Raw genomic sequence first — 17,259 nt, forward strand, 5'->3', positions numbered from 1 at the left:
GTGGATATCTGCTTCACCGTTGACCTCCGTGGGCTGCAGGGGGACAGCCTGCCTCACCATGGTCTTCCCCACGGGCTGCAGGGGAATCTCTGCTCCGGCGCCTGGAGCACCTCTTCCCCCTCCTTCTTCACTGACCTGGGGGTCTGCAGGGCTGTTTCTCTCACATGTTCTCACTCCTCTCTCCGGCTGCCATTTCTGTGTCTGTCCCACAACTTTTTTTCCTTCTTAAAAATGTTATCACAGAGGCGTTACCACTATCGCTGATTGGCTCAGCCTTGGCCGGCGACGGGTCCGTCTTAGAGCCGGCTGGTATTGGCTCTGTCGGACACAGGGGAAGCTTCCAGCAGCTTCTTACAGAAGCCACCCCTGTAACCCCCCCCGCTACCAAAACCTTGCCACACAAAGCCAATACAGAAGGACTGTCCCACAGGAGGTGGCTCTCTGGGGAAAATGGGCATCTGCCCGCGGCAGCCCATCAGGAACATTGCTGGTTGTCTCTCGTAACTTGAGCTACACCCGCTGAGTAAATCTGTAGGGCAAACATAATTTCACATGAACATGCTTCATGAGACCCGAAGAATTAGATCAGTGCGTGATGTCCTGATAGCAGATGGGTGCTAGGATTGCGTTAGACTGCGTCAGGAGCGAAAGACAGGATCCAAAGTGGTGTGAGAAGACAGCTTTTTGTTTGAGAGGGGTTTGTCGTGACAGGACAGGGTGCCTGCCAGGTCGATATGTCACCGGCGAGGCAGTGGACAGGGCTGGTGTGTGATGATGCCCCGACTCACGTCCATGGCCGGAGGCTGGCTGCAGACGGCAGGGCGGCCTCTCCTGCGGCCTGCGTACCACTGCCAGCCCTGCTCGCAGCACGAGGCTGCTAGCTTGCCTCAGCAGTGCCAGCGCATGACATCGCATTTCAGTAAGGCTCTGACCGTTTAGAGAAAAAAACATGGGATCGCCCTGGGGGCCCCCCGGCTCCTGAGGCGGCGGGAGCCGGAGGGAGGCCCCCCCCCCGCCCCGTCCCCTGACTGGGTTAGTAGCACAAGCATGGCGGCCGCCCCGGCTCGGCGGCAAGCGGCACCGAGCGCTGCCGATGGCGCCCGAAGCCCTCCCGGCGCGCCGGAGAAAGCCGATCGCTGCCGATCGCGGCCGAAGCCCGCTCGGCGCCGCGCGCCGCCTGGCCGAAGAGGCCCGAAGCGGCGGCGCCGAAGCGGCTCCCCGCCAGGGCGGGGTGTCGCCGAGCTGGGCCCGAAGGCGGGGCCGCGGGGGCCGAGCGCAGCCCGGCCGGATGTGAGTGGAGCGGCAGCTTCCTGTGTCCCCGCAGTCCTCCCTCTCCCCGCCTTGGGTGGTGGCCGCTGCCTCGTCCCCGCTCCCAGGCACAGGGCGGAGGCGGCCGCGACCTGGTGCGGAGACCGCCGCCGGCTCCCTTCGTGCGCGGCCCGGCCCTCCCCTCCCCTCCCCGCCCCGCTCGGCAGCAGGACCCGCCGCCGCGGCGCAGCCCCGATGCAGGCCATCAAGTGTGTGGTGGTGGGCGACGGGTAAGTCTGAGGGGACCCCTCGGTCGGGCCCTCGCCCTGAGGCGCTCCGCCGGCCCCCGGGGGTGTGTGGAAGGGCGTCCGCCCGTGAGGCGGGGAGCGGCGCGGGCCGCCCGGGCCCCGCCGCAAGTTGTGGGCGCTCCCGCCGCGGGGGCCCGGGCGCGGCCCAGCCGCCGCTGAGGGCGGTGCGGGGGCTCGCCGGGGCCGGGGGTGTCGGCGGCGAGGCGGTGCGTGTGGGGGGGTGGGTGGCGGCCGCGGCTTCCTGCCGGTGGCGGGGGAGGGGAGGGAAGCGTGGGGCAAGGCGATGACTGCTGCGAGCAAATGGTGGCTGCCTGGGGGAGCGGGAGAGCGAGCGTCTGCAGGGGTGTTGGTAGGCGGTGGGTGTCTCCGGTGCCGGCTGCCCCCCCCCGCCCCGAGCGCTGGATTGCTGCCGGGGAAGGTGCTCCGGGGGTGGGTGCTGTGGTGGTGGCCGAATAATTGGGGTTGGTGCTGACAGAAGTGGGTTTCGCCTGCCGTGGTGGAGGAGGGTGTGTGCTTCGGGTTTGTTCTGGCGGGGTGGGCCGCGTCTTCCGGCTCACCCGGGAGCTGTCGCTTGTTTCTGGTGTTTCCTTCGTCAGTAGACACACCGAAGTGATCAAAGCCTATTAAAAAAAGTATTGCCGTGCTTTTCAGGGTACGGGAAATTTAATACTGGTTTGAAGTACCTTTTGTGGGAGTAGCAAACTTACTACTGTTTGTAGCTTGATTTTTGACATCTGATTCTTGCAAGTAAAACGAAGTGAAATGGGCTAAACTAAGCAGATCATAAATGCTTGTGAGCAGACTGTTTTTCTGCATGCATACATCTAGTCTTGTAAGGTTCCTGTCTAAAGGAGGCTGATAAAGCACTTGAAATACAAATAAACTTGTTTGTAAAGGACTGTTACACCTACAGCATTCCAATGTGGTATTACTTATAAGTGAAACAACTTGAGGATGCTTTTTGGAATCGAGTTAACTCTTAAGTTTAGCTGTTGGATTTCAACGTGAGGAATGCTGGAGTTGTGATGGGGAAAGAGTTTGTGTGTTTGCTACTTCTGAATATTCTCCATGATGCTATTCCCATCAACTTGGAGGCATTCTTTCTCTTACTGGATGTTAGAGCTCAGGGGAGCATCACAGGCCAGCTGGAAAACAAGACTTGTCTTATGCAGTTTGTGAGTTGTTTTTTTTTTTTTCCCCTTAGGAGAAACAAAAATCCTAGTGTAGGCTGAGCATAATTGGTATCACAGCAAACTTCTGTAGATGACAGAGGAGTGAAGTGTAGCTAAATGGTCTTGCCACTGTCTGTAATTTCACGTGGTGGCTTAATCTTCAAGTTATTTGTGTGGGGGTTTTTTTGTTTTGTTTTTTAAGATGTAGAGTCCCTAAAAAGGTGTCTAAGTATGGTTGAAAGATAAATTTAGTCTAGTGATAAACTTGTTTTGACTTGCTGTGTAAGTTTTTGAGCAATATGAACATGAAAGTGGCATCTTGACAAATGAAGACTTTTCATAGTAATGCAATTCTTTGATGCTAGGTAGGATAACTATGGACTGTTGTTTTGGTTGTATTGATTTTAAAACCAACAAATTTGCTTTTCTATTATAATTTTCTTTAATTCAACTGAACCATGTCCTCTGTGACAATGCTGTAAATAAATGCGATGCATCATGTTTGGGTGGGGGGAAAAAAGTTCAGTCTACTTCCTCCACTAGATTTGCGAACTCAGCACAGACAAACCATATAATGTTCAGTAATTCATTCAACAAAACAGTTCCTTTCGTTGTTTGCTTTGTAAACCATTCCACTTCCTAACATGTTTATTGCTCTTTGTCTTGGAAATGAAAGTCATGTAATTCTACCTGAGTTTTGTACATATGTGTGAACAAAATACAGTAGTTTAATTTGTTTTCCTTCCTCGTTAGTTAGAAACAAATCTCTCTTGAGGTTCCATCCAGGCACTATTGCTCATTTTTGGCAGCTTTGTATCATTCTCCGTTCAGTGTTCTTAAAAAATATTTAACTATTTGTGTTTTTCTGTGCTGCTGCTTCAAAAGTTCAAGCATTACAGGTATTCTAGGAAATGTGTAACGTTTGGCTTAGATAAGGCTAAAGCTTTAGAGTTTCTCTAAAACAATGCAAGTTAAAGATTTGCTTATGTAATATAAAACTTAGGTATTGTTTTATGTACCCTCAGCAAAGGTCTGCTAGGAACAAAATAAACAAAGCTGTGGAAGTACCTGTGTGATTATTATTTTTTTAATTTGTAAATGAGTAGGCTGTTTCTCATATGTAACTTGTGTTTATTCTTAGAGCTTTGACTAGTATCTGTTTAGACAACTAATTTGACTAGAAAAACACGGCATGTATGCTAGTTGTGCTATCATATTTTGCCCCCCCCCCTTTTTTTTTTCCTTCACTGTGAGGATTGTTTGGGGAAGAATAAATGGCAACTGTTGCTTTGACTTCTTGGTGATATAGAGCAGTAGGAATGTGCAGGACAGATGAATAGCACTGCACTTGGGTAACTGCAGGAATTGCTGTTGATTGACACTCGAGAAAAAGCATTGGTGTAAGTTATTTTTAACAGCTTTTGTTTTCACTCTAAACAGGCAGCTGTTAAGTGGTATGAAATCTCCAGTAATGTCGTGTAACATTAGGGGAAGCTCTGCATTTTGGAGAAAGGATTACTAGATGCCACAGAAACGGTCACGCTTCATGCTCTTTTGTAGGCATTTTTAATTGTAGAAATATTGTAAGAACAAGAGCAGTGAACTAAGAGTCCTTGTTTTGAATTCTGCTTAATTTGAGGCCTTATCTGCTAAAGCCATGCTGTATTTGATTTGATAGCTTGTTGAGAACGGTGGTGGTGGTAAGGTAATTGGCTTCTTACTGAGTATAGTGCAGTGTTTGTGTAAGATGCTGAACACTTCGGGTCCCTCCAATGCTATCTGTAGAGAGTGCAGTGACTTGAAATTTAGTAACTTGTGTTACCGAACCTTTAAAGTTTAAAAAAATGTAGTAGTATTGTAGGTCCTGGACAGCGTATTTGGGAGAGGGTGTGTCATAGTGAGTAAAACAGCTTATCTGGCAGAGCCAGTAACTAAACCTAATATAGCAAAAATACTGAACTTTTGATCTGAGGATGGTACTAAAAAAATCTCAGCTGCTGTTTAATGTACGAGTGAAGACCCGGGCTGTTGTACATCGTGTCTGCTAGGGACGTAGTTCATGTGGATCAAGAAAGAAAGAAATGATATAATCAAAGCCTTTTATGAAGGCTGCCACCTGTTTGCAGATATTGGTGTTTCTGGAATTAAACCAGCAAGTACTTCAGCTGGCCTCCATTATCATGATTGCAAATAGGAACTAAATTCTCACAATTAGTTTTTAGTTGCAGGAAAGCAGGAGACTCTCAGCCATCTGTGCAGCTCTGGTGCCTTTAGAGTGGAAGAAATGCTGGTGCAGGTCCTCCAACGGCATTTCAGTGCCTGTCATACAACATGGCTCCAAGCACCTTTAACACTGTGGGGAAACTTCATAAAACTTGTTAGTGTAAATAAGGCCAGGAAAGAGATGACATGTTTTGTTTTCAGGAATTAATACATACATGGTTATATAAATACATTGATTCCTTGATGGTACCCGGAAGCAATAAGGGACTCAGTGCTGTCTTTTTTAAATCTTTCACTTATTGTTAAGCGGTTAAAACATCAGATTTCTGTAGGCCATATTTTTAATTACAGTCAAATGTTACTAGTTTCATTTATGTAATAGTGGGTGGACAGACCTATGATTAAGTAGTTGCTAGAAATCTTGTTATGACTAATCTTGGTTTGGTGTTATTTCAGTTTCTTAGTCTCAGCCTTTATGTACAAGGTCTTATATTTTGCCAAACAGAATTCTCTTTAGGGGAGTTGCTTTAATACAGAAGTTAGAAGTCTAAAAAAGTTGATAAAGTACTTGGAGTATGTACTTTATAAATAAAGGTAGGCATTAGTGTTTAAGACTGGTGACCATAATGATCTGATTCATAGGGCAGTGAGCCAAAAGGCAAGGAAAGCAGGAAACCTAGATGGAGCAAGCCTGGAACAGGGTTGTTGAACGTGTTTTTTCTTGTTTAAATGACTCTGGCTGATCAGTGCTGCAGAAACACACTTCCAAGCTTGGAGTGAAATCTCTCACCACCTCCTTCCTGCGCTGTTTTGATTAGCCAGAGCAGACTCACCCGTTTCAGTGCAAGGTGAGCAAAGGAGCCTGGGTGCAGAGAACAATTCTTGAGCCACTGCTGAAAATGTTGAGTTCAACATTAATTTGTTAGAAGCTTAAATTACCTGTAATGAACTTACTGGAAAATGAAGCGTCAGACCAAACAGGTTCTAGAAGCATGAGAACACGTAGCCTCTGCGCCTCAAGAAATTTCCCAAAGAAGCCGCCTTTTGCTCCTGTCAGTATTTTAAAGGTTTTCATGTTTGTCCTTTATAAGCTGAACCAGTGTAGCCTGCTTTATAGTGTCGTGAGTGCAATTCAGCAATATATTCAAACTGATCTAACTGATACTCAGGGAGCAAATAGCTTTCCTTAACTCCTTGTTCTGGCTTGTTACAGAGTCGGTGAGTGCTAGTGCAAGAGATAAGATGGGATCTGCTCTTTTGACAGCTGTTAAATTAGCTAGCTGTGTTGTCATACTGGTCCCTGATTCTTTCCCACACAAGTTCTTGAAGGGTAGATCCCTCTCCTACTTTTGAGCGCAAGTATGTCTCAAGCCTGTTACTGCAGGAAAATGTTCAGAGGTTGTACTTACCAAGAACAGAATTAAATGCTCCCTTTTTTGTGGTGGTGTTAGAGCTTGGTGAAAAGGAGTGCATGCTGAAAGGGAAAAAAAAAAAATCTCAGACTGTGCAAGGAGCAGGCGTCTTGTTTCCTTAGAAGCAGGTGTGAAAAGTAGTGTGGAAGACTGCATGGTATGGTCAGAAAGAGTTGCAGCAGATGGGATGTTATGCTAGGTGTCAGCTCAGAAACATAAAATTACAATTAAAAAATGGGCATATAGGATAAAATCCTAGATAACTGCACATTGAAGCAACTTTTTCACAGCTCAGGCATTTAAGGTAATGTCAGATGCTGCTTCTTGGGCTAATGCAGTATGGAACTGCTTAAAGTTTAATGGAGAGACTTGTTACAGATTCTGCTAGAAGATACACGGTAACTTATGGTTGTGACAAAGCTCAAATTTACCTAACCTGCCTTAAATTGTGAGTTGCTAGGTAAGGCTGGTTGGTTAACGTTGAGTGTTAAATCATTTTAAGTAACATTTTGAAGACAATCTTTGGTAAGTGAAGGGACAGTCCACATGCTTCCAAACCAAGAGAAGAAATGCAGTGATTTAAGTGGAAGATACATAGTAAAATTAGGATGGGAATGCCTCAAAATGTTTGCAGCTGGAGAGCTAGTAAGCCCTTGAATGAAGCTTGTTTGTGTGAGTTATTTTTTTTTCTTCTGCAGAAGCTAAAGGATAATAGGATATTTTTAGCAATAGCATTTGGTTCTTGGGTTGGGTTTGGTTTTTGTGGGTTTTTTGTGTGTGTGGTTTTTTTTTTATGTTAACTGTAGTTCTAGACTAAAACTTTAATGAGTTCCTTCAGCTTGTGAAAGATATAGTTCAGGAGGCTCATGAGTCAAACCTAATACTAATGGCAGGATTATACATGTAAGTACAGTAAGGTTTGAAAGTTACTGCTGACTTGCTTTGACCAAATTGTTGTAGTGATAAAACATCTGCAAGACAATGCAGTTTTCCTTGCATGAGAGTTTGTCTGTTTGAGAAGAGTGATTGGGAAGACTGTAAGGCTGTCTGGGCATTATCGCTTTTGAGGAACTAGTTGCACACTCACTTCTGGAATCTCTCACACTGTTAAAGGATTATGCGCTTCAAGTGAGAAGCCAGCATGGGATCCAGTGTGTAGTGTCAGAAACGCTCTTTGCAGAGTCTATTTTAAAGAAGAAAATATGGTCCAATTTCAAGTTTTCCAACCTTTTAATTGAAACCATAATAAAAATTCAGTGGCGTCATTAATCTAATGTTTGACTCTAGATAAGATGTGGGGAGGAGGGTGGAGAGGGAAGGAGCTGGCTGCCAGAGTTTTGAAAGAAACCTGGGATAGAACCTTGTCCTGCCCCCATTTGAGGCTGTTCAGAATTAGATTGGTGCAGAAAGGTTCGGTGTTTCAAGTTCTTCAATATTGGAATGTAATGTATCTATAAATCAGTTTCTGAAATGTTTGAATAGTTGACAAATGCGTGTGGGAAGTGATTTTGCAATAACAATAAATATTGTGAGGATTATCTTTTGTATTTATGCCTCAAATTCTCAAAAGTAATGATGTGTTGAGAAATGATACTTTTCAAGCTTTTTCAAATTTCACTTATGTGAAAATATACCATTTTCTGGAAAAGATGAAGTTTTGGAATTGTGTAAAGGGTATCTGGAAATAGTTTTCAGTTTTTTTTAATTTCAGGGAGTTGGAGTAAGGCAGTCTTGATGAGTAGTCAGTCAGGTGACTAGCAGATGTTAGTCTTATTAATACTTGTGGGTTTTTTTTTTGTCTAAAGATTAACAAAATTTGGTAATTTACCACTTTACAAAATGGATGTTTATATTAGATGTGTTTTCATTGCCAGTAGTCTTAAGGCTACAGTCTATTAGCTGTTTTTCTGCACAGTAGTTACTGTTGGCATTCAGTTGTTCCTTAGATGACTGGATGTAATCAGTCTTCTTCCCTATTATTTCTCATTATTAAAGATGAATGTTTTTTACATGTGAACTTTCTCTTTTTACAGTGCTGTAGGTAAAACATGCCTACTCATCAGTTACACAACCAATGCATTTCCTGGAGAATACATACCCACTGTGTAAGTACTTATAAAATCCTAAAAACAAATTTATGTCAACTTCTCTGTGCTTACTGCCATTTCAGGTTCCTTACCTGAATTGTTTGAATTGACTGCAAGCATCCCTCGGTTTCATCTTAAATGTTTAACTGAGTATCTAGGTGTCTGTAAGGAGAAGCACTTTGGGCTTTTACTGCTTAGCACAGTCATACCTGTGCTTGTTCATGCTCCATGAGTTTAGCCTCTCTCTGCTCACTAAGCCTTGCTTATTAGGGACTAACCTTTTCTAACACTTTATCAGATGGTGTTCTCTGTTAAAATAATGTGTTATTCCTATCTTTAATATCATTCATAATAAGCAGTCCCAAGGCTGAACAGCTTGTAAAAACATCATAGTGTAGTCAGAAATAGTTGGTTTATGTGACTAGAGTGGGTTTTTTTTGTTTTTTGTTGTTGTTGTTGTTTGTTCCACTTTTTGTACTACTGCCAATCCTGTGCTAAGCCAGCCACAGCTCTATAGCTCCTCAGGCATGATTGTTGGGATTCATTTATTTTGGTGCTTCCCATTTTCTTGCATGTAAGGATTTGTCAGTATCAGTATTAGTGTAGTTCTCTTTTTGAGGGCGCCTGTTGGGGGGAGGTGTTTTATATACTAGCAGCTTCCTTGCCCTTTTCGGATGTCTGTTTATCTGGCTGTCTTGCTCTCTGTGAGTAATGATGGTTTCTTCAGGTAACAAAATACATTCTAATGCAATTTACAGATGACTTCAGTTAGCCTTCTAAGGCCTTGTTGTCTTAATTACTCCTGTTTCCTTTTTGTGGTCTTAAGTCCAGATTTTTGCATGACAGTATGCTTGTGTTCCCAGTGAACTTAGTTTAGCCTTAACAAATCATCAAAACCTTTGTGCCTACAGTAGTGATAAGGTAAAAATCATGCCTCTACTGGCCCCTGGGAATTAACTTTGATATTTAATTGGAGGGGTTTTTGATTAGCAGAATTAATAAGTTCTTTTTTCTTACTACTGTTGTCATTAAGGATTCCTTGGTTGTTGCTCATGTATCTGCTGTTCAAAGTCTTAACAAAATGAAACAGATTAACTTGCTGAATGTCCCACTACGACTGGAAAGTGCTTGCTAAGTGCATCACCTACTTTCTTGTACTTACTGAGATTAACACTTCCTTTGGAAGAGCAATGAAAAAGATGACTTCTGTTTAGACTGGACCAAGCCTGTTGTGCATATTTTTTCCTTCCATTACCCCATACCAGGCTCAGTATTTAAAGAACAACTTCGCTGTTTCTGGAGAGCAGAAGGGTGCAATAAAATGTTTCCTTTTGTAGTGTTCCCAATTAGGAATCTGTAGGAAAAAGTCCTTCAGTGCCCTATTTTACTGCAAGCTAATGCAGCTAACTCTTCCTCTATTTTTTTTAGTTTCGACAACTACTCTGCTAATGTAATGGTTGATGGAAAACCTGTCAATCTGGGCTTGTGGGATACAGCTGGTCAAGAGGACTATGACAGACTACGTCCACTCTCCTATCCGCAAACAGTAAGAACTACAGTGTGAAACTAGAAAGAATCTGTACAGCTTTGTCCAACATAAAGGTTTCTTCTTTTTGAACATAAGGCCAACGTTGTCACGTCAGGATGTCTTGTATTTATTAGTAACAGTGACTTGTTGCAAGCTACCTTCCTTCATCCTACGTGCTGTAGCTGTAATATTACAATCTTTGATGTGTGTACAGTTGCACAAATGTTAAAATTTGCATGCTTTTGTATTTGTGTGCACCGATACACGTTGGCTTTTGTGTAGTTGCAGCCTCAGATTCAGCTAGAATGCTTGATTTAAAACAAGAAAAAAACAAACACAAAACCCCCCAAAACAAAACCAAAAACCCCTTGGTGAATAGTTCCATCAGCTAGTCCCTTGATTTTTAAGGTTAGCATGCCTGCCAAAAGCAGGGTTTGTTTTTTGTTTATAGGCGTGCTGCTTGGCTGCAACCTGACACTGTCACTGCTAAGCACTTGATATTGTTTAGTATCTGTGAAGATGTTCTAAATGTGAAGGAGGCAGTACTGAATGAAGATATTATTGGTATTGACAGAGGCTGCGTTGGAGCTTTCTAATGTACTTAAGGCCGTGGCTATTTTATTACTTCTTGTAGTTTGTGCTATAACATCAATACAAATGTGCTTCTGTCTTCTGTGCTTGCAACTGGTTAAGTCCTGTCTGCATGCTGCATCTTTCCTCGTGTAAGGAAAATGCTGAAGTAATCTGCTCTGTTCTTTCCAGTGCGGCTTCAGCTACAGTTAATCTTTGTAGAGGCTGGTTTTCTAGTCTCTTTAGAGCAGTTACTTTTATCTGGTGGAGCTGTGCTATAAGTAAAGAAAGGTGGTAATTTGCAGGTTTTTTTGGCATTGATTACTGTTGTTGTTAACTGTCAAATATATATTCAGTGCTAATAAGGTAAAATGCAAAATTGTTCTCAGTTATTCTACAGTATAACTGCTCTCTTGAATAATGTGAATCTTATTTAATCAGCTATGATGCTTTTTTTAGTAAACTGTCTTAATTCACAATTTTCTGTAATTCACTGCTCATTAACTCTTAGAGTTAGGCTTTCCCATCAGTTACGATACCCAAGATGGATATGAACTTGCCAGTTGTAGGCAACTCTAGTAGAAATGCCAGAAATATCTGCATTTCCTAGGAAGAGAGACAATGGAAAACTGTTTTTCTCTAATACTTAGATATCTAAAGGATACTTACAACTTAAGCTTTGCTTAACATTGTAAAAATATTTTCAAAAAAGTATCTCACGATAGAAAAAGGTATGTTGAAAGATGACTGAATGGTGTGAGAAAGCAGAGTTGTAAGGGAGGGTATTGTTCCTCCTCTATGACAAAGGGATGGAACGAACGCATGTGCATGTCTTCAGCCTGCTAAAATAACTGTGGCTTTCTGATAGACTGCAAAAGAATTCCATGTCAATCTAAGCATGCGTTGGGGAAAAAAAACTCTCTCCTGTACAAGCATGTAAAACTGTTAAGTAAAGGTTTGAAGTACTTTCAGTTATTTGAATTGTTTTTTTACAGCAGAAAATGAAACGGGGTGGTAAGTCTTGAACTTACGAAGCAGTCTTCGGATTTTAGACTTGTGCAATATGTAAGATTCATCATCAGTTAAGGGACAAAAAACCCCATGAAATTAACAAAAAGCACAGAGGAAGAGAACAGTGGAGCTGATGCAGCCTGACTCTTTTTAGGATCTGCATTCAGCCTCCCCCTTCCTTCATTGTGCTATTTAAAACTCACCCCTCACATGTTCTTGTGGCCCCTTGTTTCCCCGTATGTGCACCTGTACTATGTTCTGGGTAAGGTGAAAGCAGGTGTTGCTGATTACTTGGCCAATATGTGTATCTCCATTAGCCACCCAGCAGTTCACAGCTATTAACTTCACAGTAAGGACTTTGACATAGTGGAGGCATTAATTTGTATCTTTTTCCTGTATTAATATTTTTATTTTTTTCCTTAAAATATACAGGAATTTAATACCTTCTCCTGAATGTATTTGAAATTTAGCAGCATTTCAAAATATTTGGGGAAGGAAGAAGTTGGGACAGAAAAGGTGGTTAACTTCATTTCCTCAGGAGACCAAACCAAAAAGAAAATTAAGTTAGGAGGATGCTTTCCATGAGAAATTTGCTCTTGCAAGTCTCTTCTGACAATGCAGACCGACATTTACAGGTTTATGGGGCAATCTGGTGGTCTGTTCTGGACGCAGGTAGTTGGTTGTGCTGAATTACAGGGCAGCGTCTCTCTTAAGAAGAAAAGCCATGTTGTGAATATTTGTGAGCACAAATCGCTGACTGAGAACGTTTTCCCTTAAATCCATTTTAGGAGTAACTTTATCTCCTACTGTTATTAGGTTGGAGGAACCAATGGTAAGAATATATCTTCCAGTCTGACAGATCAACCTATTGCCGTATGTAAAACTTTAAACTTCAGTTCCAAGTTCTGTCATCCTGTCTTGCTTACGATAGTGATAAATTGGCCCCTATTTTTTGAACAACTAGTTTTCTTGGAACTATTGAATTGCTAGATCTGGGAACTGTGTTACCAAATCTCTTTGTATGAGTTGCTAAGACAAAACTTTTAATTGTAAATAAATAGCTTTTCCTCCTGCTTACTAAGATTGGTAGTGTGCAAGACACCTGAAATCTTCAAATAATTCCTCATGGTTACACAGAATTTTTTAATCTCTGGAGCTAGTAAAGGAGAGAGTCTGTGTAACGTGCAGAACTTCAGTCACCACAAACCTGCAAAATTGGAAAACAGAAGTAGTGGCCATAGTATCACATTATTTGATGTTTCTTTCTTCTTCTGGGACGCTGCTACGGAAACTTGTTGGGGTGATGCATGAACAACTGGGTTGCAAGTGCTTAGCAGTGCAGATGTCAGATGCTGACCTAACAAAATGCCTTGAAATGCAGCACAATCAACTAACATTCTGAAATGCCTGACTCTTTAACACATTTGATACTGGAATAAGTATGGATGCAGAGGTAGGTTGGGGAAAGTTGGGCTTCTTTGAGAGGTGTTTATTGAGTTTTGGGTCATACAGCAAGATTGTAATCTTCATCTGGTTAGACAGAGCAAATTATTTTGTGGTTATTCTGAATGCTTGTAGACTACAGTGTGTCATGTATGAAGCTCATTGGTTTTTTTTTAAGTGTATACTGTACAGCAGTTAGTATGAACATGCGCTCTAAAATGTTTTTACCTGCTCTTACTTAGAATCTTTCTTTTGCCTTCAGTTGAAAAGCAAGATGTGTAAGATCCCTAAAAACACCTACTTTTCTCTCTGCTTTCTCATTATTTAGAAAGGAAAGGAGGAAGGAGGGACTGTCGAGGTTTTTAATACCCTTCTCAATCCTAATTTGGTTATAGAGTTCTGAAATCTTATTATACTGACATTCAGTAGAAGTGACAGTTCTACAAGATTCCTCTGACTTGGGCATGGAAGTAATCATTGCAGAAATTATCATTATATGATTTTTTTTTATCCCATCCTCTATACTTTGCCTTTGCAATTTTAAGACTACTTTATAGTATATTAATAGTATATTCATATTTCAAAAATCAGTGCCAACGGTTAACAGTTTGCAACATCCTATGCTGATGAGTTACATGTCTTTCAAGGCTTAAATCACTTAGATGTCTGCAAAGAGCATCCAACTGCAGTTCAGAAGCCAGTCTGATGATTCTCCATTACTTCCTGTGTTTGTCAAGGATCTGAAGTGGGTTTTTTCCCTGAATGTCAGTGAGGGAGAAGAAATGACATTTAGGGAAAAAAAAGCTTGCAGTGCAGTGGTGTTAGTGCTTTAGTTGCTGGCTACTGCAGCAGCTGATTATGAACTTGACTACAATCTATTTGTTGTTGGTTCCCTTCACCCTTTGTGTCTGCTTGTAGCTGCCTGGGAATGATTTCCCTTTGGGAAAGCTCCCTCTAATTGTCATGTGCAACTGTATCGTCAACCTTGTCTTTTGCAAGTGTGATATAGGTGACAGTGTGATATAGGTGCTGGTGATACTAGTCTTTTCAGGGTGATGAGATTTTGTAATGGTTGCTTTGCTGGGCTGACTTGTATCAACTTGCTTTGTAGGATGTCTTCTTAATCTGCTTTTCCCTTGTGAGTCCTGCTTCCTTTGAAAATGTCCGTGCTAAGGTAAGTACAAGCTGGTATCACTTTATTTCTAAGGGTTCAACATCTAGCGTTCAGTTTGCAGCACTGTCTAGAAAACATTAGGCAATTTTTTAAAATTTTTTTTTTTTGGCAGGCAATGTGAAATATAGTTTGAAAAGGCAGAAATCCATTTGCCTAACTTGTAAGTTGTGGAAGTTCAGGGCATGTGAAATGCTCTTAAGTATGAATCATTCCTTGATGCATTGATAGGGTAACAGTAGTTTAAGAGTTTTCAGCCAACAACGTGCTAAGATCACAAACAGGAACTTCACTTTTAATGCAATTTAAAGAAAAACATTAAAAACCAAAAGCACATCAAAATTAGGTTGGTACTTGTTTCTTGCATCAGTGAGCATGCTACTGTTGCAGTCTTTCAGGGCCTTGGACAACTCAGCTGTATGGCATTGTGGAGACTTCACAAATGAGAGATGGTCTCCACTGTGACGGAAGTGCAGATCAGGGTTTTTCTGGTGTTTGGAAAAATTACTGCCCTTAATAGGGTAAATTTTTTAATTATATGGAAAAACCTTTTGGCTTAATTAAAAATGTTTTGCAATTGTATGCTCTTTTTTAATACTACCTTAATGGGGTCTTATGTTCTCCCCTTTACTCTTTAACTGACTCTTAGAGCCTTTGTGGAAATCTGCCCCCCCTCCCCCAACCTACGCTGTTTTTTTACAGTGGTATCCTGAGGTGCGGCACCATTGCCCCAACACCCCCATCATTTTAGTGGGTACCAAACTCGATCTCCGGGATGATAAGGACACTATTGAAAAACTGAAGGAGAAGAAGCTGACTCCTATCACCTACCCACAGGGCCTTGCCATGGCAAAAGAGATTGGTATGATGGCAACGGGGTTATTGTTGACTTGATCTAAATTTTGTTTGTGGAAGATGTACCTTAATTAAAATAAATGCCTGGCTTTTGTTGTGGAGTTAGCTAGAAGCTGTGCTGCTGTAATTGTGGAGAACTGCTTTGTAATTGCCTTTTTGCTTTCCACAGGTGCAGTGAAATACCTAGAATGCTCAGCACTTACGCAGCGAGGCCTCAAGACAGTGTTTGATGAAGCTATCCGAGCAGTTCTGTGCCCCCCTCCTGTAAAGAAGAGGAAGAGAAAATGTCTGCTGCTGTAAACATTACCCTCCCCCACCCCACTCCAAACCCTGTGCTTTGCTCAGAACAATGGAGCATTCACACTCAATGCCAAGTTTTTCTGTTATAAATTAGTTCTCTTCCATAAATTCTTGAACCAATCAACAATTTCCTGGTTTCATTTGTTTAAAGTATGAAAGTTACCTTGCATTCTTCTAAAAGCAAACTCCTGAAAAGACAAACCTATGTAAAGCCTTATTTTTAAAATCCTATTCTTGCTCAATTAAGTGTTGCCAAAACTATCTGCTGAACTAAGTTGCATTGTTGTGCTACGAACACTAAGCACTAAACTGTTTTTTAAAGATTCTTCTTGAAGATGACTCTAATTTCTGGTAGGAAATACAAAAACACTTTCTAGTTTTTCACAGTAAGTAACAGTACCGTAAATTAGCAAAACACTGCACTCTAATGTGTTTTATTATGAAACGTTTTCTCAGCCCACAGTCATTGCATAGCGTTGTATATCAAACCTAAATCTTTGCCAATGACTGACACTCTTGAGTCACAGTGTAAAATGCTTTATCATTGGTAAGGGCTTGGTTGCAATCTAGTTCTTGCTGCTGTGATTTAAAAAATAAATAACTATTCTTACTGAAGTGTATCTAGTCCTTTTGACAGCATTGTATTGTGATGGATAAATGAAATATTGGGTTGGATCAAATGATGATAGTGCCAGACAGTATTTTGACACTGTACAGATGACTGACTTACACTACACTGCCAGGGTAGTTGAAACTGAATTGACTTTTACTGCAGGTTAAAATCAGTGGCCATTTTCCCAGAGGTGCAGTAGTGGAAGAGAGGTTGGTGTTCATAGGTAAATTCCTTTGAATTTCAATTAGGGCATTCATTTAGGTACAGCTCTGAACCAGTCATTCCCAAAACTGTTGTGTAGTAAAGGCTTTTCTTGTAGAATCTCTTCTTACTGAGCAATATAACTTGTATTTTAAAAACTTTCTGATGATAGAAATTTGCTCTTTTTTTTTTTTTGTAGAGTAGAATGTTCAAGCATATCCTCCTTATTTTCCTGTTATTTCTGACCCAGTAAGTTATATACTTTCTGAGGAGCTTTTAGTCTATTAACTAGGTGTAAAAATCATGTGAAGCAGCTTTACCCATTTTTAGTAATTTTTATATTTTAAACCTCTATAAACTATGAACCTTCTCAAATATCACTGTTTGCCAGATATCCCCACCACTGTAACATTACTAATGCAGACAAGTGTTCTTTATGTCACTACATGTACATGTGCAGCATAGGTTGAGTAATGGTAACTTGGGTCTGTGAGGTTCTGTAAATTAGTGCTAATGTTCTGTACATTCTAAACTGGCAGGAATACAATGTTGAACTACACCCTTTCAACCACTAAAGCAAAATTTAAAAGTTGCAAAATTGTGAAGTTTTTACATTGATCTTTTGCTAATGCAATTAGCAGTATGTTTTGCATGTATGACTTAATAAATCCTTGAATCACATGTGTGGTAACGTTTGAGTTTCTGAGCAAGTGTTCTCATTCTTGTACCACTATGAATAAGTGTTCTTCCAGTGCCAACAGCAGCGTGCTGTACTTGTCTCCTCAGGGATGTATGTGCTAACTGCAGGCTCTTTCAGTAGGGCCCTGATGTTAAGAACCAGAATTAAATACGGTACTCAACAACATTTCTTCAGAGGCCTTGCATTATCATTTGAGGTGTTAGTAGTTCCTGCTGCTGCCAACCAGGGGAAAAAAAATATGTTTCACTCAGTTGTATGCAAACAGCAATGCTTATGTATTTTCTTATAAAACTAGCTTTAATGGTTTATAAAACTGTGGCTGTGGCACAGTATAGGTTGTGCTTAAATGCCTTGGATTTTAGCTTTTTAAATTTATAGCCATGCTCTATGCTCGTTAGCTCCCCTGTCTCCAGGGCA

General features: G+C 41.6%; 1 protein-coding gene across 2 annotated transcripts; it reads left to right on the top strand.

Moving 5' to 3' along the window:
• Positions 1-1,266: 1,266 nt before the first annotated feature.
• On the top strand, positions 1,267-16,823 carry RAC1 (Rac family small GTPase 1). 2 transcript variants are annotated; one of them, XM_052773119.1, is made up of 7 exons: positions 1,267-1,538; positions 8,397-8,468; positions 9,879-9,996; positions 12,376-12,432; positions 14,114-14,176; positions 14,876-15,035; positions 15,198-16,823. In XM_052773119.1, exons 1-7 carry the CDS (start codon positions 1,504-1,506, stop codon positions 15,326-15,328), a joined length of 636 nt encoding a protein of 211 aa, XP_052629079.1. In that variant the 5' UTR covers positions 1,267-1,503; the 3' UTR covers positions 15,329-16,823. The 2 variants fall into 2 exon arrangements, with proteins under 2 accessions (XP_052629079.1, XP_052629080.1); XM_052773120.1 differs by lacking the exon at positions 12,376-12,432 and having other exon boundaries at positions 1,275-1,538.
• The last annotated feature ends 436 nt before the right edge of the window (positions 16,824-17,259 follow it).

The sequence above is a fragment of the Harpia harpyja genome, chromosome 21, assembly GCF_026419915.1.
Source record: "Harpia harpyja isolate bHarHar1 chromosome 21, bHarHar1 primary haplotype, whole genome shotgun sequence".
Taxonomy (NCBI): domain Eukaryota; kingdom Metazoa; phylum Chordata; class Aves; order Accipitriformes; family Accipitridae; genus Harpia; species Harpia harpyja.

Excerpts from the sequence above, each read along its gene's own strand:
- RAC1 (XM_052773119.1), top strand. The coding sequence starts at position 1,504 with ATGCAGGCCATCAAGTGTGTGGTGGTGGGCGACGG. Across the intron at positions 1,539-8,396 it reads TGTGTGGTGGTGGGCGACGG|TGCTGTAGGTAAAACATGCC; the intron begins GTAAGTCTGAGG and ends CTCTTTTTACAG. Across the intron at positions 14,177-14,875 it reads TTGAAAATGTCCGTGCTAAG|TGGTATCCTGAGGTGCGGCA; the intron begins GTAAGTACAAGC and ends GTTTTTTTACAG.